The sequence below is a fragment of the Kogia breviceps genome, chromosome 11 (assembly GCF_026419965.1).
Source record: "Kogia breviceps isolate mKogBre1 chromosome 11, mKogBre1 haplotype 1, whole genome shotgun sequence".
Lineage (NCBI taxonomy): Eukaryota > Metazoa > Chordata > Mammalia > Artiodactyla > Physeteridae > Kogia > Kogia breviceps.
The window spans coordinates 63784219-63811900 of record NC_081320.1 but is presented as its reverse complement, the minus strand read 5'-3'; the positions used below and the strand labels follow the sequence as shown (position 1 = coordinate 63811900).

Genomic DNA, 27682 nt, shown 5'->3' with positions numbered 1-27682 from the left:
ATATCCATTTTTCTGCAGAAACATTAACATTTTTATTATGGGGTCCTGCCTCAGACCTCACTGACACACTGTATGACATATCACATGTGCATTGTAGTCCCTTTCTAACATCCAAAATATTCTGAATTCTGAAATATATCTGCTCTCAAGGATTTTAAGTAAGGGATCATATACCTGTATAATCAGGTACAGTTACAGTACAACTGAGGACTAGGATATAGAACTAGGAAGATTAATCCAGTAACTCAAGCATAGCAAATGTGAGACCTCTGAGTGTGAAGCAGTATTTGTAACTGGAATAATATATGGATCCCTTTTAAAGAAAATAATTATATATCCCATTTTTAGAATCACTGACTTTAGTTTCTGAAGTAAGTTTATTTTTAAGTCTTTCATTTTTTTTCTTTATATTGAAATGAAAACACAAAATGAAAATTTGCAAAACTTGTGGCCCCCAGAGTTTATCCATGGCACACACTTATTGAGAAACACTGAGAAGGTGGCAAATAGTCCTATATACTTGAGCAATCCCTGTAAGTATTATTCTTTACCAAATCTTTGTTTATAATAGCCTGAATCATAGTTAAGGGGTTAAAATACCTTTCCTATATTTAAAGTATGATTTTTTAAAGGGATGAGAAGAAGTACCCTCTTAAAAATAATGTACACATAATTTTTGATTACCACCTTTCACCTCCAAGGTAATGTCTTCTACCTACTGCCAGTTGGGAATCACTGTCATAACAAGCAACTCTTCGTGATAGGAATAAGTGAAATTCCTCAAGTGTGTGGAGGCAGAAGAAATTTAAGAACCAGTGCTCTAAAATACGGATAATGTACGTTAGAGAAGAACCAGTGCTCTAAAATATGGGATAATGTACATTAGAGATACTGCCATCAGAAACTAATGTAAACATGTTTCCAGTGGCATGGGGAACTACGTACCTGGACTAGCCTTTCTGCTGAAAACAACCTAAAATGCTGGACAAAATGCATCAGTGCTCTGGCACAAAAGTAAAGAATATTTAGACTGAACACTAATTGGAAACCCAGTGAGGTAAGCTGAGTACTGAAACTGGCTATTGCCTTGAGGGTATTTACCAAATCAAGTGAGCTTCTGTTTTCCTGGCCTTTTGGGGGCTTAGGGATCAGGAAGCAAAAGCCCAGACCCACCAAAGTAAAACATTTAGCAGTCTTCTCCAGTAATAGCCCTTTTCCATAGGGGTATATACCTTCTAGGTGTAAGAGTGGTCTAGAAATTCTTTCCCAACGAAGAAAATTATCTTTTTATAATATTTCTGCTAACAGGAAAAATAAAAAATCTCTACTGAAAATTTACCACAAACCAGCCCTCATACTGGTTTGCAGCCTGAATTCACACTAGACCTCAAGCTAAGAATTTTATTTTAGTTTTGTTTTAATATTTATTTATTTATTTTTGTCTGCTTTGGGTCTTAGTTGCAGCATGGGGGATCCTTTGTTGCAGCGAGCAGGCTTCTCTCTAATTGTGGCACGTGGGTTCCAGAGCACATGGATTCTATAGTTGCAGCACACAGGCTCTCCAGTTGTGGCACACAGGCTTAGTTGCCTCGCGGTATATAGAATCTTAGTTCCCTGACCAGGGATTGAACCCACATCCCCTGCATTGGAAGGCGGATTTTTAACCATTGGACCACAAGCAAAGTCCCCTCTGCCCTATTCTTTTCTCTGTTTGCTTTTCTTTTTCCACTTCCTCACCTTCTATACTTTGCATTTGAATTCTGTTCTAAGAATTTTAAATGATCCTGGATTGTTACTACTCCCAGGGGCCTGACAGAAGCAGCACAAATCATCATTGTCAAAGAATTCCTGTCGGTAAAGTTATAATGAAAATGAGTTGCTTAAAATAAAAATTTACAAGCCATCTAAGGAAACAGGGCACAGTGTAAGAGAATCAGACCTACAAATGGTTCACATCTTGGAACTATCAGATGTAAAATATAAAATAATTATATTTAATATGTTCAATGAAAGCTTAAAATGAGGAAAAGAGCAAACAAACATTTTGTAGAAGAATCAGAAGTTCTAGAAATGAAAATATATACAGTAACTGAAATTAGAATTCAAGGAATAGGTAAAAGCAAATAGACCCCATTGAAGAAAAAAATGATACAATAAAAGATAAACATGGGACTTCCCTGGTGACGCAGTGGTTAAGAATCCACCTGCCAATGCAGGGGACATGGGTTTGAGCCCCGGTCTGGGAAGATCCCACATGCTGCAGAGCAACTAAGCTCATGCGCCACAACTGCTGAGCCTGTACTCTAGAGCCCGCGAGCTACAACTACTGAAGCCCGTGTGCCTAGAGCCCGTGTCACAACAAGAGAAGCCACTGCAATGAGAAGCCTGTGCACCGTAACCAAGAGTAGCCCCTGCTCGCCGCAAAAAGAGAAAGCCTGCGCAGCAACGAGGACCCAACGCAGCCATAAATAAATATATACATACATACATACATTCCGATTACATCATTAAAAAAAAGATAAACCTGAAGAAATCCAGAATGCCGTACAGAGAGACAATAAAGTGGAAAATATAAAAGAGGTTAATAAAGGGGAAATTTTTAAGAGAAAACACAAAACACTTTCAAAGGATTATCAGGTTTCAATAACAATAATGGAAATAGAGACCATGAAATGATATACTCGGTGAAAATAAATCTAGAAGCTGTGACCTACTCTAGTTCAACCCAGAATTCTATAGCTAGCAAAAAATAACTTTCAAGAACAAGAGCAAAATAAAGACATGCTCAGAGAAATCTGAAAGTTCACTAGCAGACCACTTTTTTTTTTTAACTGAAGTATAGTTGATTTACAGTGTTGTGTTAATTTCTGCATTTTAGCAAAGTGATTCAGTTACATGCATTCTTTTTCATATTCTTTTCCATTATGGTTTATCACAGGATATTGAATATAGTTCCCTGTGCTATATAGTAGGACCTTGTTGTTTATCCATTCTGTATATAATACTTTGCATCTGCTAACCCCAAACTCCCACTCCATCGCTCCCCCATCCCCCTAGCAGACCATTTTAAGTAGAAGGAAAATGGTCATTGAAAGTCTGAGATTCAAAAAGGAATGATGATCAAAGACAGTGGTAAGTGTATGTTAATAAAGTGTCAGTTAATTTTTTAAAAACTGTTTAAACAATAATAGTGCCTTATGGGATTAAAAAAACTGAAATAGTTGTTTTAGTTTTTTACTAATTGTTAGTTTATTTCATAAACTGGAGGGAGGTGATTGGAGCTAGTATCCAAAAGATCTTTTTATTACTCAGGAGAAGATTAAAAGTAACTTTGGATTTTGATGGGTATGTGTGATAAAAATGTTATGGTAACACTTTAGTAATAGAAATAAATATATAACTTGCAAACTAGTAGATGATAAAAAATGGAACCAGAAAAAAATAATCCCAAAGGAGGCAAGAAAAGAGAGAAAGACACAGTGGGGAACAACAGATAAGATGATAGAAGTAAATCCAAATATATCTATGCCTTATATTTTAAAATGTTCAGCTATATGGGGTTTAGTCCAGACTACAAAGAAACAAAAGGAACACATGTTGTAAGTAAAATGATGGAAAAAGATATACCAGGTAAATGTTAATGGAATGAAAGCTGGGATATCATTTGAAATAGATTTTAAGACAAGTAGAATTACTAGAGATAAAAAAAGAATTGGTACGTAATGGTAAATGTTTCATTTCGCCACGAATGTTTAGAAGTTTTAATTGTATGCAACTAATAACCAAAACCACAAATAAAGCAAAAATTTATAGAACTACCAGGAAAAATTGATAAATTTCACCAGGATAGTGGGAGATTGTAATATATCTTCCTCATTAATTGGTAAAGAGAGCAGACCCAAAAAAAGAAAAATCAGGAATATAGAAAACTTAATAATAATTAACAAGTGTGATCCAACGGACATGTATTACATCCAGTCACTGTGGAAACATCAGCTGAATCATCATGAAAATCAGCCACATACTGGACCATCTAGTAACTTTCAACAGATTTCAAAGGATTAGTATCCTATAGATCAATTCATTTAAGTTAGAAATCAGTAAGAAGAAAAATCACATGGAAATTAAGATATATTCTTCTAAATAACTCATGTATGAAGGAAGAAATGTTAATGGAGCTTGGATTGCCCTTTGTCTGGGAGCTGTTAGGTCATCCTTCAATTTTGTTTGTGGCAAACACAACCCTGAGGAATGGCCTTTCAGTCTTGGCATACCTGGTGAGAATGTTAGAGATGCTAAGGGCCAATAATGAATTGGTTCTCCCAGCAGGAAAGAGAAAATTTTTAACAAATAATGCTGGAACAGTTGTGTATCCATATGTAAAAAAATGAAATTGAGTAAAAAATACATACATAACCTTTTTTTATGAATTGAAGACCTAATGTAAAAGGTAAAAACTATAGTACATTTAGAAGACAGTGTGGGATAAAAGCTCTATGAATTTGGTGTACAGAAGGAATTCTTTTTTTAAAAATAAATTTTATTTATTTTTGGCTGTGTTGGGTCTTCGTTGCTGCGCGCAGGCTTTCTCTAGTCGCGGTGAGTGGGGGCTAGTATTCGTTGCAGTGCGTGGGCTTCTCATTGCGGTGGCTTCTCTTGTTGCGGAGCATGGGCTCTAGGCATGCGGGCTCAGTAGTTACGGCTTGTGGGCTCTAGAGCGCAGGCTCAGCAGTTGTGGTGCACGGGCTTAGTTGCTCTGCAGCATGTGGGATCTTCCCGGACCAGTGCTCGAACCTGTGTCCCCTGTACTGGCAGGCAGATTCTTAATCACTGCGCCACCAGGGAAGTCCCCAGAAGGAATTCTTAAATGAGAAACAAACTATGGTAACCATAAAGAAAAGGGTTAATCCACCCTATTAAAGTTAAGAACTTTTTCATTAATAGGCAACTAATAAAAAGACAAGCCACCTAAATAGGGAAAGATATTTGCATCACATATAAGGATTGGTATCCAAACAATACAAATGACTTCAATAGACACTTAATAGAAGAGGGAATCTAAATGGCAAATATATATATATGTTTGCCATATATATATACTTGACCTTTAGGTTTCTTTTGTATATGAGAGATATTCAACCCCATTACTCATATGGGAGATGCAAATTAAACCACAAGGAGTTACAATTTCATAGTCATCAGGTTGGCAAAAAAAAATTTTTTGATGAGTACATGGAGCAAACAAAATACACATACATTCCTGGTAGCAATTTGTCATTATCAGTTAAAATTGAAGAAAAGAATACTCTGTGACCCAGTAAGTCCACTCCTTCACATATATTCTGCTTTTAGAATTTCAGAAAACTTATTGACAGTTGTGTTCCAAGGGATATGAACAAGGATGTCCATAACAATACTACTTGTAATAGCCCCAAACATAAACATAAATGTTCTTAAGAGTATAATAAATTGTGGTATGTTCATAAAGTAGAATATGAGTCATCTGTAAAAAGAATGACTTGCTGCAATAATGTTAATGAATTTGGTGGGGGGGAAACAAGTTTCAGTACAACTCAATTTGACATAATGTGTGAAAAACTTAGCTAAATAATATAATATTTAAGGATTCTAACTATAAAGGAAAAATTTGTTTGCTTAATCTTTGATACAATCAGTTTAAAATGTGGATAAATTAAGTAAATCTATAAAACTACATAAAATCTATGTGGTTTTACCCAACATTTTGTGTTTAGGAGGTTCCTTAGTTATTTCGGGTTAAAAAAAGCTATCACTGTGACACCTCTAATACCTTGTAATTTGGCACCTTGTACCTTAGATGACACTGAAAATTCTCTGCCTTAGTTTCCCTTCTCTTACTTACTCTCTGTCACGCATTTCCTCTCAGACCAGTGTTAATACAAACCTAAGCAAAAGTGCTCTCCTCTAACCTTTTGAGAAGTGATCTGAGAATTCCAATATGGAATCTTATTATATTTTTCTTGCCCTGGAGTTGAGTGTCATTGTAGCATTGAACATAATATGCAGACATGCAGTTCTCTGTTAGACAGCTTCGGAGATGCATGAGCTGCATAGCTGTGGGAAAAAAATGGTGCATTTTAATCCTGAGCTGTCTTCTCAAGATGCTGCCATGGCCGTCATACAGTGAAGCTCTAGACAGGGGCTCCAGAGTGATTGTACTGGGTTTATTTGAACTCTCCACTTTGAAAATTCTCCTTGTGAGAGGAAATTCTGTCCTTTCCTGAAATGTAGATTTGGAGTCTTAACACAAATGTGTACTTTGCTAAATGGTCTTGTACATTTACATGCCTTTTTTTTTGTAGCAATGTCTTGGTTTTGGAAATCTATTTGTAGTGGATGTATTCATTATTTGGGTTATGTTATTTATACACCTAAGAAATTAGGATACATTTTCATATCCCACATTTTATTTTCTAGGCCTTAAGTGCCTATTTTGAGTGACATTTATTATGTGTAACAGTTATATTTGGTTTGTTGAAGTATTGTGCTTAAAAGATTACTAAAAGGAGGGGCTTCCCTGGTGGCGCAGTGGTTGAGAATCCGCCTGCTGATGCCGGGGACACGGGTTCGTGCCCCGGTCCGGGAAGATCCCACATGCCATGGAGCCGTTGGGCCCGTGAGCCGTGGCTGCTGAGCCTGCGCGTCCGGAGCCTGTGCTCCACAACGGAAGAGGCCACAACAGTGAGAGGCCCGTGTACAGCAAAAAAAAAAAAAAAAAAAAAAAAAGATTACTAAAAGGAAATGTTATCAATACATCAGTAGCCTAGATTTCCTTTTATTTCTTTACTTATTTTGCTTTATGAAGCAAACTTCCATGCACATTATTAATTATCTGCTATTGAATGCTTTCAGTTCATTTTAAGAAGTAGTTTCATAAAAATTTAAAACTAAAAGTTTTCTTGATTTTGGTGTAAAATATACAGACCTTTCTGTTGTAATGTTACATATTATGTATTTCTGAAAACACTGAAATTGTGCATAACTGATGGGTCGCACCCAAAACATGCAAAGCTTTGTAATCAGAACACTAATAAAAATAAATCTTAATAAGAATACTAGAATATTTTAAAAGATATAGTAACTCTGTTACATATAAAGAAATACTACAGTCGACTTAAGGTTAAAAAAAAAAGAGATGAAGATAGCCTGGTGGAAGGGTGTGCAAGGAAGGGTTGAAGCTACAGGGTTATGGAGGCCAGAGTAAAATGCATAAAGATTTGCAGAGAAGAGTTCATTAAGTATTTTCAAGACAATGCGTGTGACCAGGCTGTGCCAAGAGGAAGAACATGGGTTGCATGAGAATTGTGTACAGTACTGTATTTTCAGCAGCTTGCTGCTTTCCACTGTGTTAGCTTGTTTGGGGTTCAGCTCTTATTATTTAGTAGTGCAAAGACATAGGCTGGAAAAATCATGTACAAACCAGTGTGACTTTCACATTGTACTAAAATCTTTCCCCTACTTACCAGTGAACTAATTTGTGTTACAGAAAAGCTTAATAACAAAATAAACTAAGAATGAGAGGTGGCTTCTGTTTTTGACTAGAGGTCTTTGATCAGTCTGTGAACTTTTTGTGATTTTGTTTCTTGTGAAATGGAAATACTACAACTAAAAAATAGTCTAACACAGTCTTTTCCCCCTTGAGTATATTGTTTTAACTTTAAACTATAAAAATAATAAACACCTTAAAGAAAAACCAGAAAATATAACAAAGAAAAAAATTACTAAGTTACTAATATAAGGCACTGTTAGCTTTTTGTAGATTTTCTACTTTTTCGCCAGTTTTTTTTTTTTTTTTTTAGCTATTTCTCTATAATAAAATATGTAAGCTGTTTATAGTTTTACTATTATCGTTCATAATTCTTAGATGAACGGGTGTCTGTGTGTGTGTGTGTGTGTGTGTGTGTGTGTGTGTGTGTGTGTAAAAGAGAGAAAGAGGAGAGAGGAAGAGAATCTTCCCCAACATAGGATTATTTCACTGAATTATTGGGTCAAAGAATATGACATTTTTAATGATTCTTGGTGCATATTGCCAGCTTGCTTTCCAAAATGGCCCTAGGTCCTTGCCCAAAATTGTGTATTATATATTTTTTAAACTGTTGATAATGGGCAACAATAGATATTATTATTTGTATTACTAGTATCTGTGCTTATCAGACACTATGCTAAGTACATTATCGTATTTAATGTCACATTTTTGTTTTGGTTTGCATTTCTTTAATCATCAGTGAAGTTGAATATTTTCTAATATATTTGTTTACTATTTACATACTTATTTGTAAGAAAAGATCATTTGCCTATTTATTATGGTGGACTTAGTGTTCTAAGTGGATGGTGTTCTAAAGTATTCTACAAGGATAGTTTAGAAACAGCTATTTTTCTTTCATTGAAAATATAGTAACCATTAAAACCTTACTAAGAGAATGTCAGCCTTTCATCGTCAATATTTGATTTTTTAACTTTGCTTGACTGTACACTTTGTGTAATCTTTGGCACATTTGCTGCCATAGTATTGTCTTACATCAAAGTAATGGGATTTTATTCTAAACTTGTAATTCAGAGGAATAGTATATTTGCAGCCATTTGAATTAGTTTCTGATGAGACTATTTGTCAACAGTATCTGTTTTAAGTAGTATTGCTAAAAATATATGTTCCTTAAGAAATAGTGTGTATTCTAATGGATAAAAAAGCTTGAATCTTGAATTCAGCCTGGCTTGTAATTTTGGCTCCACTTTTTATTAGCTTTAGAATGGTAGGCAAAGTACTTACTGCATGCACTTCCATTTCCTCATTCATAACAGTGATTTCAGTTTTCCGATTGTTACTGGTGAGGATATTTCCTAGCATTAATGATTCATTTCTAAAATAAAATAGCTCTTAAAAGTAGATAGCACAGCACTTGGTATATGTTAATTATAAGTTCATTTCAGTTTGAAATAATTATAATTTGAGTCCCTGCTCATGCCCAACATTTTGTTATGATGTATTAAGAATACAAAAGTAAAAGACTCTTACCTCTTAAGGGATTCACAGTCAAGAAAGGACCATACATAGAACTAAGTAGTAGTGTAAGTAGAGATGATGCATTTTAAAGCCCATAACATAGTGCCTGTAATATAACAAAATCTCAGTAAATGTTAGCCACTGCTATTTGGTTACTCTCTAATTTCTATATGTAATTGAAGATAAATGAATATAGGTGAAAAGGCAGAAGTGGACCATCAGAAATTAGTTATTCCTCTTTGAACACTGAGTGCTGAGAGTGTTTTCTGTTTGTTTGTTTTTTGTTGTTTAAAGGAAGCAAGACTTTCCTTAACCAATGAATTCTCATCCACTACATTTTAAAAATTCTCTATGGTCAGAGAGACTCTGATGGAAAAAATGAATAATTTGGTCAGTTACATAGAACAGAATATCATCTCTGAAATATGTTGTGTACACATATGTGCACATGTGCATATGTTTATGTGTGGTTTTCTTAATTGATTAAAATAGAAACCAAATTTATTGTAATTTGAACTTTTCTTTTTTACAGTGTCTTAGCATATCAAGTTATAGGTATAGGTGAGAGAGATAGGAACTGGATAGGGAGAGAACAGTGAAAAGATTTTAAATGGATAGGATTGGGTCATTGGTATTCATAGGTGATATGTATATATATACTGTTACCAGGATAATATAGTGGCTAGAGTTTTGTTTCTGAGGTTAGTCTGCCTGGGCTTAAGTTCTGGTGCTTCCAGTTACCAGCCAGGCAGTCTCAAACAGGATGCTTAACCTCTGCATCATTTTCCGAAGCAATACTATTGGGTTAATAGTAGTGCCTACTTTATAGGGTTTAATTGATAGTTAATTGAGTTGTAATATGTGGTATTTAGTACAATGGCTTACTCCCAAAATATTAACTGTTGGATGCTATTGATAATTGTGTGTTCTGAGACTACATCTAATAGCTAACAGAATCCAGATAGACTGTTATGCATCCAAAATTGACCAGTGTTCATAATTCATAGAGTAACCTGCCAGCTATGTTTAAAATAAAATAAAATCTTGGGGGTACTTCTGTTATTTCACTTATGTAAGTATAAGAAGTGTGAATAGAATAATAGAAGATATAGAGGGTTTTTCACAGAATTCAGAAATGGAGGAAATGAGGTACCTTGAGGAACCATTGAAAATAAATTAAATGGCACATTAGTTCTGTCACTTTCCTTTCTGGTCAGTTATTCTCCCATAATAAGATTTTGAATTGAAGTACATTTCAAAAGCAAAACAAAAGTCATTGATAAAATGGAAATAAAAAAGGATAGTTTAGAAACAGCTTTTTTTCTCCCCTTGAAAATATAGTGACAGTTCAGACTTTACTAAGAGAATGTCAACCTCTCACTGTCAGTACTTGATGACATAATATAGAAGGAAGAGTTAAAAATACTGGAATTTACAAATAAATAATAAATTTATAGTAAATATAATTTTGCTAGTAATGAATTTAGTAATTAAGGAATGTTATCTTTTTAGTATGATATACTATAAAAATATTAGAAATCATTTATTTATGGTAAGTATTTCAGATTTGAGGAAAGGGTTTATTTGGAATTATTATTTGAGCTTTATGTTAAATTTGGTTATTGTTTGTATTGAGCCATATGTATGACTGTTAATTACAGTGAAGTCATAGATCCATAAGATGAATAGATTATAGAGCTTTATAATTCAAAGAAATAATCTATTCATTTTTAGTAACAGCAAACATTACTTATTAGGCAGTTACTATGGCCTAGGAACTTTAATAAGTATTCAAAATACATTATTTAATTTTGTTAATATCATCTGTACATATTGTGCTATAGTGTTGCATTTTATTTGCAGTCATTTCAAATAACATGAAATAAGTTCTGTTCCTTGTATAGTAACCTTTAGCATCTTTGTTATACAAATATTGTGCTTAAATATTATGTGGGATATTGATTGCAAAATTTCTCTGATTTGGGGATGTTTAAATATGTATTTCCTTCTTCCATGAGTTTATGAATCTTAAATATTACACTAACTGATAATTGTTTCTTTTGTTGCAGAACTGTAAGAGTAAATGGGTCCAATAATTGGAATGACTCCAGAAAAGAGAGCTGAAACTCCAGGAGCTGAAAAGGTTGCAGGATTAAGCCAGATTTACAAAATGGGAAGCTTGCCTGAAGCTGTTGATGCTGCCAGGCCAAAGGCCACTCTAGTGAACAGTGAGTCAGCAGATGATGAACTCACAAACTTGAACTGGCTTCACGAAAGTACTAATCTCCTAACAAACTTCAGCTTTGGAAGTGAGGGTCTTCCAATTGTTAGTCCATTGTATGACATAGAGGGAGATGATGTGCCATCCTTAGGACCGTCGTGCTATCAGAACCCAGAAAAAAAATCAGCAACTTCAAAACCCCCATACTCCTTTAGTCTTCTCATTTATATGGCTATTGAACACTCTCCAAATAAATGTTTGCCTGTCAAAGAAATTTATAGCTGGATACTGAACCGCTTCCCATATTTTGCAACTGCACCAACAGGCTGGAAGAATTCTGTTCGACATAATCTGTCCCTGAATAAATGTTTTCAGAAAGTGGAAAGAAGCCATGGCAAGGTCAGTGTTTATGAACATTGCTATATTTAGGGAGGTGGGGGAGAATTAACATGGACATCTTAACATATGAGGAAATCAAAGGAAGACAAAAAAAATAGTCAATCAGATTACTTCAGGGCTTCCCTGGTGGCACAGTGGTTGAGAGCCTGCCTGCCGATGCAGGGGACACGGGTTCGTGCCCTGGTCCGGGAGGATCCCACATGCCAAGGAGTGGCTAGGCCCGTGAGCCATGGCCACTGAGCCTGCGTGTCTGGAGCCTGTGCTCCACAACAGGAAAGGCCACGGCAGTGAGAGGCCCGTGTACCAAAGGAAAAAAAAAAAAAAAGATTACTTCAGACTGAGGTTAATTATATTCACCGTTTGCTTTCATTTGAGAAGTTTTAAAATTTCTTCAGTATTGATATAAACCTAGCAGAATTATTTCCATTCTACTATAGGTACATAAATTAGGGTTTATTTATTATTATTTTCTCTTTTTTAAAAAACTTTTAATAATTGAAGTATAGTTAATTTACAGTGTTGTGTTAGTTTCAGGTGTACAGCAAAGTGATTCAGTTATAATTAGTTTTTTTAATGTTCTAACTTTCTATTCTTAGTTTCTGTAATGTTCTTGTCACTATATTTATGTATTATTCTTATTTATTCAACATGACCATCTCTGCCTTATAATTGGAGTGTGGATCATTTACATTAATGTAATTGATATGGTTGGATTTAAATCTGTCATTACGTTATTTTTTTTCTATTTGCTGTATCTGTTCTTTTTTCCTTTTCTTCACTTTTCTTGCCTTTTTGTCAATTGAGTATTTTTTTATGATTCAATTTTATCTCTTCTATTGGCTTACTAGCTACTCTTTTTTTTTAAACTAATTGCTATACAGTTTTCAGTATATATTTTTTATTTATCACAGTCTGCCTTCAAATAATTTTAATTCACTTATTATCTGGCCTTTTACAGAAAAAGTTGACTAATCCTGATGCCCTGTCCAGATAAATTCCTTTTCCCAAGAAGTTGATTTAACATTTCTTATAGTTTGGGTCTACTAGCAATGAAATATTTTTTTAACCTTTTTGTGGAGGATGGGTATGGAATTCTAGGTTGACAGGTTTTTTTTTTTTAAGTACTTTAAAGACATTACTATCGGGCTTCCCTGGTGGCGCAGTTGTTGAGAATCCGCCTGCCGATGTAGGTGACACGGGTTCGTGCCCCAGTCCGGGAAGATCCCACATGCCGCGGAGCGGCTGGGCCCATGAGTCATGGCCGCTGAGCCTGCTGTCTGGAGTCTGTGCTCCGCAACGGGAGAGGCCACAACAGTGAGAGGCCCGCGTACCACAAAAAAAAAAAAAAAAAAAGACATTACTGTCTTCTGGCTTGCATAGTTTCTGAAGAGAGGTCTGTTATGATTCTTATTTTTATTCTGTTTGTAATTTTTTTTTCTTACTTTCTGTCTTCAAGATTTTTCTCTTTATCACTACTTTTTAGCAGTTTGACTATGATGTGCTTTGGTGTGTTATTTTTATCCTGCATTGTTTTTTCAGAGGTTCTTGGATCTGTGGTTTGTTGACATTCATTAAACTTAGAAATTTTTTTCCTCATTATCTCTTCAAATATTTCTTGTGGTTCACCACCTACTTCTGGGCTCCAAGTAAAAATATATTAGACCATTTGCTATTGTCTCACCTCTTGGTTGCTCTGTCCCTCTTCCTACTCTTTTCTTTCTTTGTTTCAGTTTGGATAATTTCTATTGATCTTTCTATAGTTTGTGGGGGTTTTTTGAATATTTGAATTTTATTTTATTTTTTATACAGCAGGTTCTTATTAGTTATCTATTTTATACATATTAGTGTATATATGTCAGTCCCAATCTCCTGATCTTTCTATAGTTTTATTCTTTCCTCTGTTGTGTTCATTCTGCTGATTAGCCTGATAAAGTTGTCTTCATATTTTTAAAGTATTTTCATTTGCCTTTTAAAAAATAGTTGCCATCTTTTTGTTAAAATTTCCCACCATCTTTTTGTTAAAATTTCCCACTGGATCTTTAAGCATATTAATCACAGTTATAGTGTCTGTCTGATAACTTCAATATCTGGTCCATCTCTGGGTCTGGTTTTGTTGATTGTTTTATCTCCTGCTTTTGTGTGTTGAATAATTTTGGATTAAGTGGCAGCCATTGCTTGTTAAAGAATGGTAGAATCTGAGGTAAATAATATTTCTATCCAGAAATAGGTATTCCTCTACTTCTGTCACGTTGTTAGTATGAACGGGTATTGGTCAATCTAGTAAATAATTGAGCTGGGTTTGGGTTTTGTGGCTGTCATAGTTACCTTCAGTGTACCATAGTCTTCACATTCCTACAGAGATAGACTGTTGATACTTTGTACTTAGTGTGTGGCCTGGAATGTCAGGTGATTTTTCTCAGCATTTCTGCTCCAACTCCATCTTTCAGTTTGTGACACATTTAGAGGTGAGAGGAGTTGAATATTTCTCTCTGTACTCTTGCCCCTTCATTAGCAATAGATTGCTCTTGCTTGTTACTTGGTACAAAGTTCTTAGTGTGAACAGGGTGGGTTTCTCAGTTCTTCTGCTCCAGTTTTAGTCTTAAGCAGACTCTGTATGCCTGTGCCTCAAGAGTGGGACTTTCCTTGTCTCCTCCACGAGTGGACAGTCTCTCCCATTTACTCAGAGTGGAGTCTAGAGCTGCACTCATCAATAGCCAATTACCTACATATGGCTAGTGGTTGGCATATTGGATAGCACAAAATGGGATATTTCTGTCATTGTATAAATTCCTACTGGACACCACTGTTCCAGCACTCAGGCCAATTTCTTGCTTATTCCCATCATGGTGAGTAGATGTTGCCTAATATCAGTGGGAAGTTCTAGGTACAAGTGAGTGACCACTTCCCAGCAGCAGCAGATCTCTCCTTTGTATCTTTGAAGGATTTGGGCATGAACAGATTTCCTGCCCTTCTAATGGCATGTAGTATTGAATACATTGCCTAGTGTCAGTAAAATGTGAGGATAGCTGGGTTTTGTACTTTTCTCCCAACAGCAGCCATCCTTTCCCGGGGACTGGGGTGAGGAGTGTATTTTGCCTCTTTCTCAGTGGCAGACTGCTTTTGCTTCGTATGGAGCTTTGTCCAGGGTTTAGGCAGGTTTTGTGCCTCTGCCACAGTGATACCTGATTTCACCTTACGCTCATTCAGGGCCTGGAGCATGAATGGGCTTTGCCTGATATCTTTGCTCCAGCCTCAGACCATGGTAGGTTCTGCACATCTATCTCCATCTCCAAGGTGTCTGTCTTCCTTCAGTCTCCTGCCTGCCTACAGTTTTGAGTATTTTTTTTTCTTGCCTTTTATTGTGACTGCCACTTCTTCCATGCTCTACCAAATGTGAAACTGTTCATATGTTTCATCTCACAGGACCTGTCATACTTCAAAATTCAATTATTTCTGTTGTCTTGCAGCCTTAGATCTCAGATAGGCTCATAAAAAATTATGGTTATGTAGGCTATTTTGTTTTCTAATTTTTTTAAAAAAAACTAATTTTTTAAAAATTTATTTTTGGCTGTTTTGGGTCTTCCTTGCTACACACGGTCTTTATCTAGTTGCAGCAAGTGGGGGCTACTCTTTGTTGCAGTGCACAGACTTCTTGTTGCGGTGGCTTCTCTTGTTGCAGAGCACAGGCTCTAGGTGCGCGGGCTTCAGTAGTTGTGGCTTGTGGGCTCTAGAGCGCAGGCTCGGTACTTGCAGCGCACGGGCTTAGTTGCTCCACAGCATGTGGGATCTTCCCAGACCAGGGCTCAAACCCATGTCCCCTGCATTGGCAGGCGGATTCTTAACCACTGCACCACCAGGGAAGTCCTGTTTTTCTCCTGTTAGGCTGGGAGTGATGTTCTTTTATGACTTTCTATACCCCAAGTGTCCTATTCTTATTTAGAATAAAAGTTAAAAGGGTAAGTACTTATATTTTTTGGTAACTGAAGAATTTTATAGGACAGTGCTATTCAAACTTGAATGTACCTACTGATCATCTGGGAATCTTATTAAAATACTGATTCTGCTTCAGCAAATCTAGGATGGGGACTGAGGCTCTTTCATTTCTAACAGGCTCCCAGGTGATCCTGATGCCTCTGATTCATGGACACACCCTGGGTAGCAAGACATTTGGACACATCATCGTCTTATAACTAACTTAAAGGAGCTTATTAGTTACCTTTTGCTGTGTAACACATTCTCTACTACACATGGAATATTTATAAAGGCCAACTATGTGGTTAGGCCATTGAACAAAGCCTTAGCGATTTTAAAGGATCAGTCTCTGTTATAGCCAGCCTCCAAGATGGCCCCCAAATGAGCCCCACCTTCCGGTATTCGTGCCCTTGTGGAGTCCCCTCCAATACTGCATAGGGCTGACTCATGTAACCAAGAGGATATTATGGAAACGATGGAGTGTGCTTTTTGAGTCCAGGTTATAAAAGACATTATGGTTTCCATCTTGGATTCTTGGCTAATTAGCTCTATGGGAAGTCAGCTGTTATGATCATACAGACACTTAAATAGCCCTGTGGAGAGGCCCTGTGGCATGGAAATGAGGCCTCCTTCCAACAGCCATATGAGTGAGCCATTTTGGAAGCAGATCCCCCTGCCCCAGTCAAACTTTCCTTTCAGATGACTGAAAGCATTGGAAATTTTGGATGTATCCTTTCCACCGTGCATTATTAGATTTTAATTTTTGAACTGTATCCTTAATTCTTTTCTAGTTTTAGACCTATTGTGTTTATGCTTATGATGGGATGTAAAAGGAGAAATGTCTACTAGATATTTAGAAATATGATACAAGAATGGTAGTGATGTTATGGTATTAAAGCTCTAAGTTTAAAGCCCTCAGCATTGATTTTCAGTAGAAGAGTCTAGGAAAAGTATGGTATAATGGAAGCCAGGGAGAGTCAGTTTAAGTGTGAATGAGCAACAGTGTCAAATGCTGAAAAAAAAAAAAAAAAAAAAAACTTGAAAATGATTAGCTAAGAAGTGATTGAGACAAGTAGCAGCCAAAAGATAAGAATTAAAAATATATGAACAGTGGTTATTTCTATTGTGGCCACTTTCGAGCTACCAACATTATGTCATTAAATGCGAAGTGGATAGGGGATGTTTATAGTCAGCAGCACACCACTGTATGTAAGGAACACATACAATCCAATAAGAAAAAGAAAACCTGATAGGAAAATTGACAAGAATATGAACAGGGGATTCACAGAGGAGGAAATACACATGGCCATAAACATATGCAGAGATGTTCATCCTCTCTAGCAATCAAATCAGGGACATACAAATTAAAAGAACAAAAAAACAGTTTTTACCCATTAGATTGCAAAATTTTAAAATTTTTTTTAGTTGAAGATATGGGGAAATGAAAATCAATATCAGTATTTTCTCACCATTAATAGGAGTGTAAATTAGTATGACCATTCATGAGGGCAACTTGGCAGTAGATATTAGAATTAGAAACGTGCATATCCTTTGATCTAATGGATCAGATTCTGATTTCTCCCCTTAAGTAAAACTCATACTTGCACACAAAGAGATGCATTCAATATATAAGAATATTCATTGTGGTAAAGTTCTAGAACAATATGTCTAGTGTGGTATAATTTGTGTTAGTGATCAAAAGGGATTTGTTCTTGTCCCTAATTTTTAATTGTATGCATTATTTATATAATTAACCTGAGCATTTTTGAATCTTTAGAGAAAGAAAGGAATTAAGGAAGTGAAAGCTAGTGAATTGGAAAACATACAGTCCAGATTTCAGGGAGAGTGTGATAAAGAGAAAGAAATTATCTTATGAGCTAATAAAGAGTATGCGAGTAAATATAGAAATTGTAATACATTGGCACAAAAATTAGCCAGCTATTGCCACAAGTCAATGTGGGAGGGAAGGAACTGGTAGGTGATGGTCTTCACGAAAATCAATGGATCACTTTTCTTAAATGTCTGAAATTTGGACAGAAAGTGATACATTCAAGTGGGATTGGGAAGGCTTGTGAATTCTTTTTTTTTTTTTTAATTTATAAAATACTTCTTGAATCAATGCCTCAAAATGACAGTATTTCTCTTCCAATCGGCAAAAGGCAAGCAAGTTATACTTAGTTCCATTAGATGCTGGAACTGAATTTGGCAACCTTGAAAGCACTTTTCTGATGAAAGCTGTTATCTAGAGATGGTAATCTCAAAAAAGAAGACAAGATTGACAAAGGTCCAGGTCAAACTACAAATTGATATTGATACCCAGCCAGCTGGTATAACTGTTGATTAGTTTCCTACCCTCATCCATACCATAGTTACCACTCTCAAAAGATGCGTCTAAAAATCTTGGCTTGGCATTTATCTGTCTCAATTTTAAAATTACAAAAGCTAGACATGGTGTCTTTTTGTTTTGATTTGTTTTTATGTTTTAAATGTTAACACTGAAGTCTTAAATCTGCTTTTCTAACTTTTTGTAAACGCCAAACTAAAACAGTTAATGGAGATTTTAACTGGGAAACATGAAATTAGACGTTTTGCCTGGTTTAGTACAATTTTAGTCTGTACATTTTCGTAGTCATGATTTGCTTCAATAGCTAAATCCCAAGAAAGGAAGTCATGCAAGCCACCATAGAAGTTCACACTACAAGCAAGAGTTATGAATGCCCTTTTAAATTTAGTGGTTCCAAAAACCCCTGAAAAAGGTAGTCAAGGGGGGGAACTATTAAAATGTACAGGGCAGGTACATAAAAACATTTCAGGAATAGGGAACATTGTTTCTTCTCTCAGTTTTCTTTACAACTTCCATTAAGATAAATCTTTTTAAAGTTCAATTCTTAATATATTCCTCATTTCTTCAAAAGCTTCTGTGGTTCTTTACCAAATAAGTCCAGAAGCCTTAGAGTTCCAAAATGCAAAATAGTACATGAGAGAATGCACATTTCCTGTTTCCATTGCACAAAAAATGTGTCTTGTAATAGGCAAATTTATTTTAAAACAATACTTAACTTCTAAAACTCTTTATTACTTGAGTTCCATCGTCTAAGCACAACTTAATAAAGAAGCAAAGTTTTTAAGTGAGACTTAGATTACAAATAAGTTTTTTGCTCTAAACTCTAAAACATAAATTAGCAAATACATAATTTTATCTTGTTACTGATAGTTTGTGAACAGACCCAGTGAACGGAAGTGCTGCCATGGTAACATAAACCAGACTGTTATTTGGAGAACTTACTCAAGACACTTAACTGCCCTGAACTACAAGTTTTCAGTACCAGTTCTTCCAGTTTGCTGTTTCAAAGAAATAGCAGTTCTTAAAAGATCAAAATAATTTGCAGTTCTCTTACAAGAGAATTTTAAAAGTAGATTTGAAGTACACAGCTTCTAGGAGTATAATCTCAGGGATACCAAGATAGAACATAGTTAGAATTATTAAAATAATTGTCTTAGTCAATATGAAAAATAATTCATGCATATCTTTTCTATATGAAACTGAAGTGGTTTTGAGGCAAAGGATGTTGTGGGTGCTAACATTTTAAAGTTTTATTTCCCAATCTTCAAAACACATTTACCACTTAGGCCAAGCGACTGAAATATATCTAATTTAAGATATTCCATCACTTAATTCAGAACTACATTTGTAAAATTTGACTTCCTTTGGAAAAAAATTAAAATTTCAAATACTTGTTTAGTGTACTTCATGTGATATCTTGCTGCTGTAGGCCAGAAAAAGTTTCACCTGATAGTATGGTATGTTTCTTACTATATTACAGTGTGATTTGACACCCATGGTTTTTCTTTTCCAATATATTTAAGTTGCTAGGATGTTAAAAACTGCCTTATACTCAATTACCATACTTTTCCTCAGACAAGAATGTTTTTCCTTTATCAATTTAATTCATCTCTTTTTTTTTCTAACTTTTGTCTCTTCAGCATTAATTGATTTTTGTTCTTATTGTTGATGTTTTTAAAAACTCCCTCAACTCTTAGGAGTAGGAATATATTGTTATTAAGCCATATAAACTTACTATTGATATATGCCAATTTCAGTATAATCTCTTAGTATTCACTTAATTTGCAGCTCTATGTCGCTTACATATAAATTACCTTATTTGACTGTCATCACAACTCAGTGAAGTGGCCTGTTTTTTTAATTTTACAGATAAAATATGAGAGGACAGACTTAAGAGATTAAGTGATTTGTCCACTATCAAGTAGCCAATCAATAAGCAATGATTACCACCTCAGTCTGAAAACATGTGAAACACTATTCTTTCATTATGCCGTTCTGCTATAATAGTTATGACATGATATTTAGAGATAAAAAAGCCTCAGTAATAGACTAATGTTACCTTGAAAAAGATTTCAGGAAATGGAAGCGCCCTGGAATTTATCACAATAAATCTTCAGCAATGATAATAGCTTACATCATATAGGATTTTATACAAGCAAAAAGGAGCAGGGGAATAGGACACAGGTCAGTTTTATTGTTGTCTATATAATTGTTAATGTTGTGAAGTGTAATTCAAATTTTAAGAAAGGGTTTTTGAAATAGAAAAGGTGTAATATAAAAACAAAAATTAGTAACAGTTTGAATCTCACTAATCTTGTGAGTTAGTTCTGAGGAAGTTTTGTACATCATGGTGGGAGGGGGTCAGGTTATACCTTATATTTAATTTTTTGACATTTGTATCTTCAAAAGATTAAATATCTTCAAAAATATTTATTAAAATTTAGTATCAATAACTAGCAGAATAGAAACAAAAACAAATTTGCATGCTATTAGACTGCAAGAAACAGGAACAATTTTTAAAACTACAAAGAAAATGAACATAAAATATAACAATAGTAGTAGCCAATGTTTGAGTGTTTTTGTGTCTGATAGGTACTGTTTTATATATATTTTGAGCATACTAATACACAGAGAACATAGACATTTTTCTAAAGGTTACACAGCTGTTAAGTGACAGAGCCAGGATTCCAAAATAGGTATTCTTCCTCCAAGGCTTGTACTTTTAACTTCTGTACAAGTAGTGTTTAGCTCTGGGGCAGTGTGGGATGAATTTGCAGTTGGACCTCCTCTTTGCATGGCTGTAGGGTTTTGTATGTAAGCTGTAGGTAGATGTGGTACATTTGTAGGGATGTGCATCTAGTCAGACTGTTCAGGATGTGTAGGTAGGGGTAGATGTTCAGCTAAAGAAGTAGGAAAGATACATCCTGAAGGAAGAGTTTGCAGGTGATCTTACAGCTCCTGAAGTCCTTCAGTTATTTAGTTTGACTAGCTTGACTAGTGTGTGTGGCATTTGACCACACCCACTTAGTTTTTATATAACTGTGTTTTTTATACCTTTTATTTACTAGATAATCTGTAATTGTAGTTTGGATATCTTTTTTTTTTTTTTTTTTTTTTTTTTGCGGTACGCGGGCCTCTCACTGTTGTGGCCTCTCCCGTTGCGGAGCACAGGCTCCGGACGCGCAGGCTCAGCGGCCATGGCTCACGGGCCCAGCCGCTCTGCGGCATGTGGGATCTTCCCGGACCGGGGCACGAACCCGTGTCCCCTGCATCGGCAGGCGGATTCTCAACCACTGCGCCACCAGGGAAGCCCTGGATATCTTTTTAATACAGGAGTGTTTATAAATTTCCAAGTGGTCAGAGAATTTTGTTGTTGGGTTTTTTTTTTTTTTTCTTTTTGCGCTACAGTGATCTTTAAAGGGTCATTTATTTTTCTTCATGGTCTAATCAATGTTTGTAGTTTTTTCTGTTAATATTTGGAAAGTATACTCTCCAAGAATTCATTAATTACATCAGTGTTTTTCATAGGTGTTCCACAGAACACTAGCTTCCTCATATGTTTCCTGGGAGAAAGAGGTTCTGTGTCAAATAACTTTGGGAAACTTCTTAAAACAGGTTTAATTGAAGCAGGACTGTTTAGGACCCTTAAGCTGCTAATATGTAATGTAACCTTCTAAGAAGGAAAGAGGTAAAATACTCAGCATTTTTCAAACCTATTTGAAGGAATTATCTCATAGCGTGGCCTTTCCCCTTGCACATTAGATCATTTCCGTGAGATTCTTCAGCTATGTTGTCTACTTACCTTCCTGGTAAGCTCTTCCTTCATATTAGGAGAATTGTGGAGCAGGCAAGCCAGTCTTTCAGGCACCTCCCATTTGCAATTTAGCGGGCATTTCTGTTATATTTTCTCTAGTTCCAGAAATCATACAAATTGTATTATTTTTAGATTCTAGTGACTATTTCCATGAAATCTGGGCATGTGTGCCCATTACCATATTATCCAGAAGTTCCTCAAATGTTGTAACTTAACCATCTTGAGGGAAGAGTTGATACTTCTTCCTCTTTTTTATCTTTTACAGGAGTCTTTTCCATGCCTCAGTTTTTGACTTAACTACTCTTTGAGACTTTTGCCATCTTTTCATTAAATTGTTTGCCTTGAATTGAAACAGTTTAAATGGGAAACTAAACATTAGTGTTAATGCCATAAAAAATAAAGTTATTTTTATATGCATCACCTAATATATTGTTTAGCACTTTTGGGAGAATGACACTAATCTTTTCTTTCTTTAACAGTAGTGATAAGGGGTAACATTTGTTGACATCTTAGCATGTGGAGGGCCACCTTGTACAGCCCTTCATGCTGTTCTCTGCACAGTTTGGTGTTGTATCATTCTCACAGAATGTGATGTAAATGCCGTGTCCTAGAGTTGTGCAGTCCTGTGGCCCTATGTGCTATGCAGTGTGCAGAGTACTTTATGCATAATGTAATCCATAGAACAAACCTATGAAGTAGGTACTGTTACTATCCATACCTTACAAATAAGGGAATAATGGCCCAGAGAAATAGAGGTTAGTTAACCTTCCTAAAATTACACAGTGGGTCAATGGCAGGGTAGGGGATAGGAACCCAGGCAGTCTGCCTCCGGGGCTTTTAGTCACACAGTCCATTCCTAGCAAATTTACTTCAACTTTTGCATTGTATTCAAAAGGTACTATTGGGGTTTTTTTCCCCCACACACATTTATTAAAAACATTCAGACACTGATTTTGTGTGTCTTAAAGTTCCAGGTTACTAATTCTTATATATTTTATTCTAGGTTAATGGAAAAGGCTCCTTATGGTGTGTTGATCCAGAATATAAACCCAACCTTATGCAAGCACTGAAGAAGCAACCTTTTCCCTCAAAATCAACATTTTACATCCCTCCTGCATCACCACAAAGGTACAGAATCTAACATGTAAATGTCAGTGGTGATATATAAGATTTCATTAGATGAGATGGAGAAACTTCGAGTTGTAGTGGTTTTTTGTTTTTTAATTATATAGAGATTTATGAATAAGACATTAGCATAAGGCATTTTTACTTATAGTCTAACTTATTAGGAAACAGGATGTTGGATAAGTGAGAACATAAATTCTGGAAATGTAGTTAATAATATTCTAACTAAACTCTAAAGACAGTGATAATATGATTTCAGGTATAACCTGAAACCTTTTTGTAAAGGTTAAATCATTTAAATTGTCTGCAGTGCTAATGCTGACCTGAAGACATGGGAAAGTAAAAAAGTATATTTAAAAAATTTTAAATAAGGTGATTAATTTTGTCATTGCAGCATTTTTATATACATATTTATATTTCTTTTTCTATTTTAAGTTTTTTTCCTTCACTACATGTTTAATATTTGAAAATTATGTTCAAGTCTAAAATTTTTAAATGTCAAGTTATTAAAATAATGCTTTGGAGTTCTTTATTTGTTTTGTTTCTGCTGGTAAATATTATGATTTTCCTTGGCTTCTGTTTTCTAACTCAGTGATCAATAAATTGATCTTATAGCTATCCAATTTTAAGTTAAATCTGAAAATGATATGATGTCCTTAAATCTGATCGTTTCCTTTTCTTAAAGAAACCTTCAGAATCTTTTTTTAAAATTCTATTACATATATTCATTTGAGTTAAAAATGACAGATTTTGTCAAGATACTTTTAAGGGTAGTCTATAAAAAGTTTTTTAAGCTTTTTAATAAAATAATACATGGAAATTTTGAAACATACACAAAAGTAGGGAGAAAGAGTGAACTCCCATCTGCAACAGTTATCAACATTTCATGTGTTTAATTTCTTTAAGTATTTTTAGATGACTTTTAGAGGAGTGGTTATAGCTGAGATACAGTTTAAAAAATTAGTAAGACTAAAGTTGAAATGTCAGCAATATATGTACATATATACTCATTGAGATTTAAGCTTACTTACCATATTAGTAGATTAGAAGGATCATTGTAACAAGAACTGGTGTATCCTTATGAAATGAAACCTGGAAAAGACGTTATCAGAGTTTATATTCTCATTGTTTGGGAGTTGATACCTTCTTTAATGTTGGTGCTTACGAGATGTCCTAGTTAAAAAAAATAATAGCTTAGAAACTAATGGTAAGTTCTGCTGATGGTCCTTTCATGTTTTATTTAGCAATGTTATTTTTTATTAAAAATTAAATGGGAGAATTGGCATGCTTTTTTGTATACCATCAAAAATACACTTTACTTTGCCTTTGATATGATGCATTTTCATGTTTATATTTTTTAGCTTTATCATATGTTTATATGTTAAATAAAGCTGATTTTGTGGTGTAAAAACAGGTAGATAAAACAACAGCATAAAGATTATAATCTCTGACTTTAAAACATTACCTTAATATTTTTAAAAACATTTTCTCCTTATCATTGTTTGGCAAAATGACAGTTCCATCTGACACAACTTTGTGTAGCCCTTTCATGTCATAATTGGTAAGTCTGAGGAAGAGAATGATCTACAGAGTATGTAAAACTGTGGCTAAGAAATAGACTTTTAATTTGGTTAGCAAAACAGATTTTTTTTAAATACTGTCAAAAATTCCAAAGAAGAGAAATAGTTTGTCCCCAAAATGTCTTACTTTTTGGAACTAAAAAAACAAAAACAAAAACAAAAACAAGAAAAAAACTACTGGTCTCTTTTCATGAATATAGAAAGTTTAATTTGATACCGATATTTATTGATTAAATCAGGAACTTATCTGTTTTTTGTCATCACCATACAGTCTTCCTTAAACATTGTTTTAATAAACACTTTTTATTTCTATAGTAACACCTGTATTAATATCATATCAATCTTAGGCATCCAGTACAAAATCAAACCGTAACTATTACGTATTGTCTGTTGTTCCAGGCATTTTAAATTCATTATTCTTATTTAATTATCACAGCAACCCTATGTGGGAGGTTTAATTATTCCTGTTTTACAGATGAAGAAACTAAAAGATTAATTATTTTGCCTAAGAACACCCAAATAGTTGTGATTTAAACTTGGATCTTATGCTCTTTCTGCTTTGGCAGACTCTTCCTAAACTGAATAGTATTAGCAAAGAAAACAAGGTAAAAATAGTTTGTGTTTTTTATTGTACAAATTAGTTGTATTTGTAACTAAGTTCTATAAAATGTGAAATAAAGATCTTTTATAAGTATGCTTGTCTTATCTCTTTATTTTTCAGTGGTTCTTTATCACCTCACTATTTAAGCTCTGTACTCAAGCAGAACCAGGTGCAAACCTTCAAAGGTATGTGGAAGATCAGTATTTTAAATCAAAAACTCAGATCAAAAATCAGAATTTTTGTTTAATTATTTTTTAATTATAAAAGTATTAAATGTTCATTGTAGAAGTTTTGGAAAATAAAAACATTTATAAAAACGAAATGAAAACTTACCCTTTATTCTGCTGTTAACTTTTTAATTGGGGTATACTTGATGGTATACTTGATATTATATGTTTCAGGTGTACAACATAGTGATTCACAATTTTTTAAGGTATACTCCATTGATAGTTATTATAAAATATTGACTCTATTCCGTGTTGTACAATATATCCTTAAAGCTTATTTCTTTTATGCATAGTAGTTTGTACCTCTTAATCCCCTACCCCTATCTATCTTGCACCTCTGCTGTTCACATTTTAATATAATTGCTTTGGTCCTTTTTATGCCTTTCACCTGAGTAGATATGTTTGCATGCATGCACATACATGCACATACACCCCCCACCTCCCACACACACTTTTTCTCCACTGGGATTATACTGTGTATACTGTTTTATATTCCTGTTTTCATTTCCTTTTATGTATACTTTTCCTTGAAAATAGGGAAGTATTTCTTAGTAATGCCTGCAATAGAGAATTATCTTTTTAAGTCTTTCTAGAATAGAGGTTGACATACTATGTCCCATGGGCCAAATCTGGCCTGCCACCTGTTTTTGTACAGCCTTTGAGTTAGGGATGGTTTTACATATTTCTTTTATAGGTTAAGTGTAAAGAACTATAATTTAGGAAGAAAGCAATAAGTTAACGTTTAGAATTTTGTAGACTTTTTAAAAGTAGGTCAAAATTCTGAAATTGCAGTTCCCCCCCCCCACTCATAGTTAGTATTACAGGTTAGTGATATATATATATATATATATATTTTTTTTTTTTTTTTTTTTTTTTTTTTTTTTTTTTTTGCGGTACGCGGGCCTCTCACTGTTGTGGGCTCTCCTGTTGCGGAGCACAGGCTCCGGACGCGCAGGCTTAGTGGCCGTGGCTCACGGGCCCAGCCGCTCCACAGCATGTGGTGGGATCTTCCCGGACTGGGGCACGAACCCGTGTCCCCTGCATCAGCAGGCAGACTCTCAACCACTGCGCCACCAGGGAAGACCTTAGTGATATATTAACATAAGTTTTCCTAGCATTGTTGCTTTGGAGCCTACAGGTGTTTCTATGACCTTTAAAAATAGAAATTCTCAGTCTAAAAGCCTTTCTGTGTATCAGAGTTATTTAGGCTCTTTAGAACTACACTAAGCCAAGCCTAGGAAACAATATGATGGTGGTCTGTAAAAATAAGGGAGGGAAAGAGTGTGAAAAAGCTTAAGAGGACTCTGCAGAGAAGTTAAGCAGATTGGGAGTCTGCTTCAGATATGTTGTAACTTAACATAAGGCAAGTATCCATTTTCGTGTTACCTGCATGAGTAAATGTGCTCTCTTTACATTTAGGTATCGCTGAAACTTCCTTTATCTTTTTATTGCCTCAGTGAGTTCTGACCCTTAGTCTTTTAAGCTTAGTTAATATATGCATTTTGAGAACATTTTCTCTTTTGAATTCTGGGGTTTATTTAGAATTTCTTCTTGCTCTTGTTCTATTCCATCCAAATTCTTCTTCTTCCTTGGGGGAGCAGCTTCCACAACTAGAGCATAGGTAATTCTCCTTCATCTTATGAGTTTACATCTCTCCATGACTGCTAACACCTTACTTCCCTCCATCTCTATCATTGTGAGTCTTAGGCCTATTCCCCTTCTAGTAATTCACTTGGTGGGGAGGGTGGTTGGCATTCTGTCAACCAATGCAAGTCTGTCCTGGAATAGAATACACAATTCTCATGAGTTTTAACAGAAAAACATAATACCACACAAAAACTTAAGAAAATTTATAATTAAATCAGGTTGCTCTAGCACATATTCATAGACTTCTGAGGAAATTTGCTTTTTCATAACTCTTGATATTATTTCTAAGGTAAAGTTTGAAAAATACAATGATAAATTGATTAAACATTCAACTGTTTATTCTACAAGTACTTGTTGAATTCCTCCATTGTGCCAAGCATTGAACTGGGTGCTTTGGGATATGCAGAGATGAAAGAGACCCAGGCCCTACTCTCAGAAAACATACAGTTTAGTTGAAGAAGGTTGACTAGAATTATGCATAGTACATTGGGAGAAAAGGAAGTGGGTGGCAAATTAAGCTTAGAGGTGGGTCAGGAAAGGCCTCTTAGAGAAGAAACTGATGCTTGAGCTCTGGGCCTCAGAAGTTGGGAGGATATTTTTGGGTAGAGGTTTGGTGGAGGACAGTTGCTGAGAACTGCAGGTCGGTAAGTATGGCTGAAACCTAAGAGCATAGAAGAGGACAAGGTAGCCTCGGTCCAGTGGCTGTAGATGT

At 35.0% G+C, this 27682-nt stretch overlaps 1 protein-coding gene across 3 annotated transcripts in view; it reads left to right on the top strand.

Annotated features, from left to right (window-relative positions):
- The window catches only part of FOXN2 (forkhead box N2), a 55035-nt gene that overhangs the window by 20108 nt on the left and 7245 nt on the right, over nucleotides 1–27682 (top strand). For all 3 annotated transcript variants that reach the window (XM_059078326.2, XM_059078329.2, XM_059078327.2), the window contains exons 2-4: nucleotides 11110–11660; nucleotides 22794–22918; nucleotides 25217–25281. In XM_059078326.2, the coding sequence (XP_058934309.1) occupies nucleotides 11124–11660; nucleotides 22794–22918; nucleotides 25217–25281 (727 nt within the window). In that variant the 5' untranslated portion in view covers nucleotides 11110–11123. The remainder of the gene's footprint in view (nucleotides 1–11109; nucleotides 11661–22793; nucleotides 22919–25216; nucleotides 25282–27682) is intronic.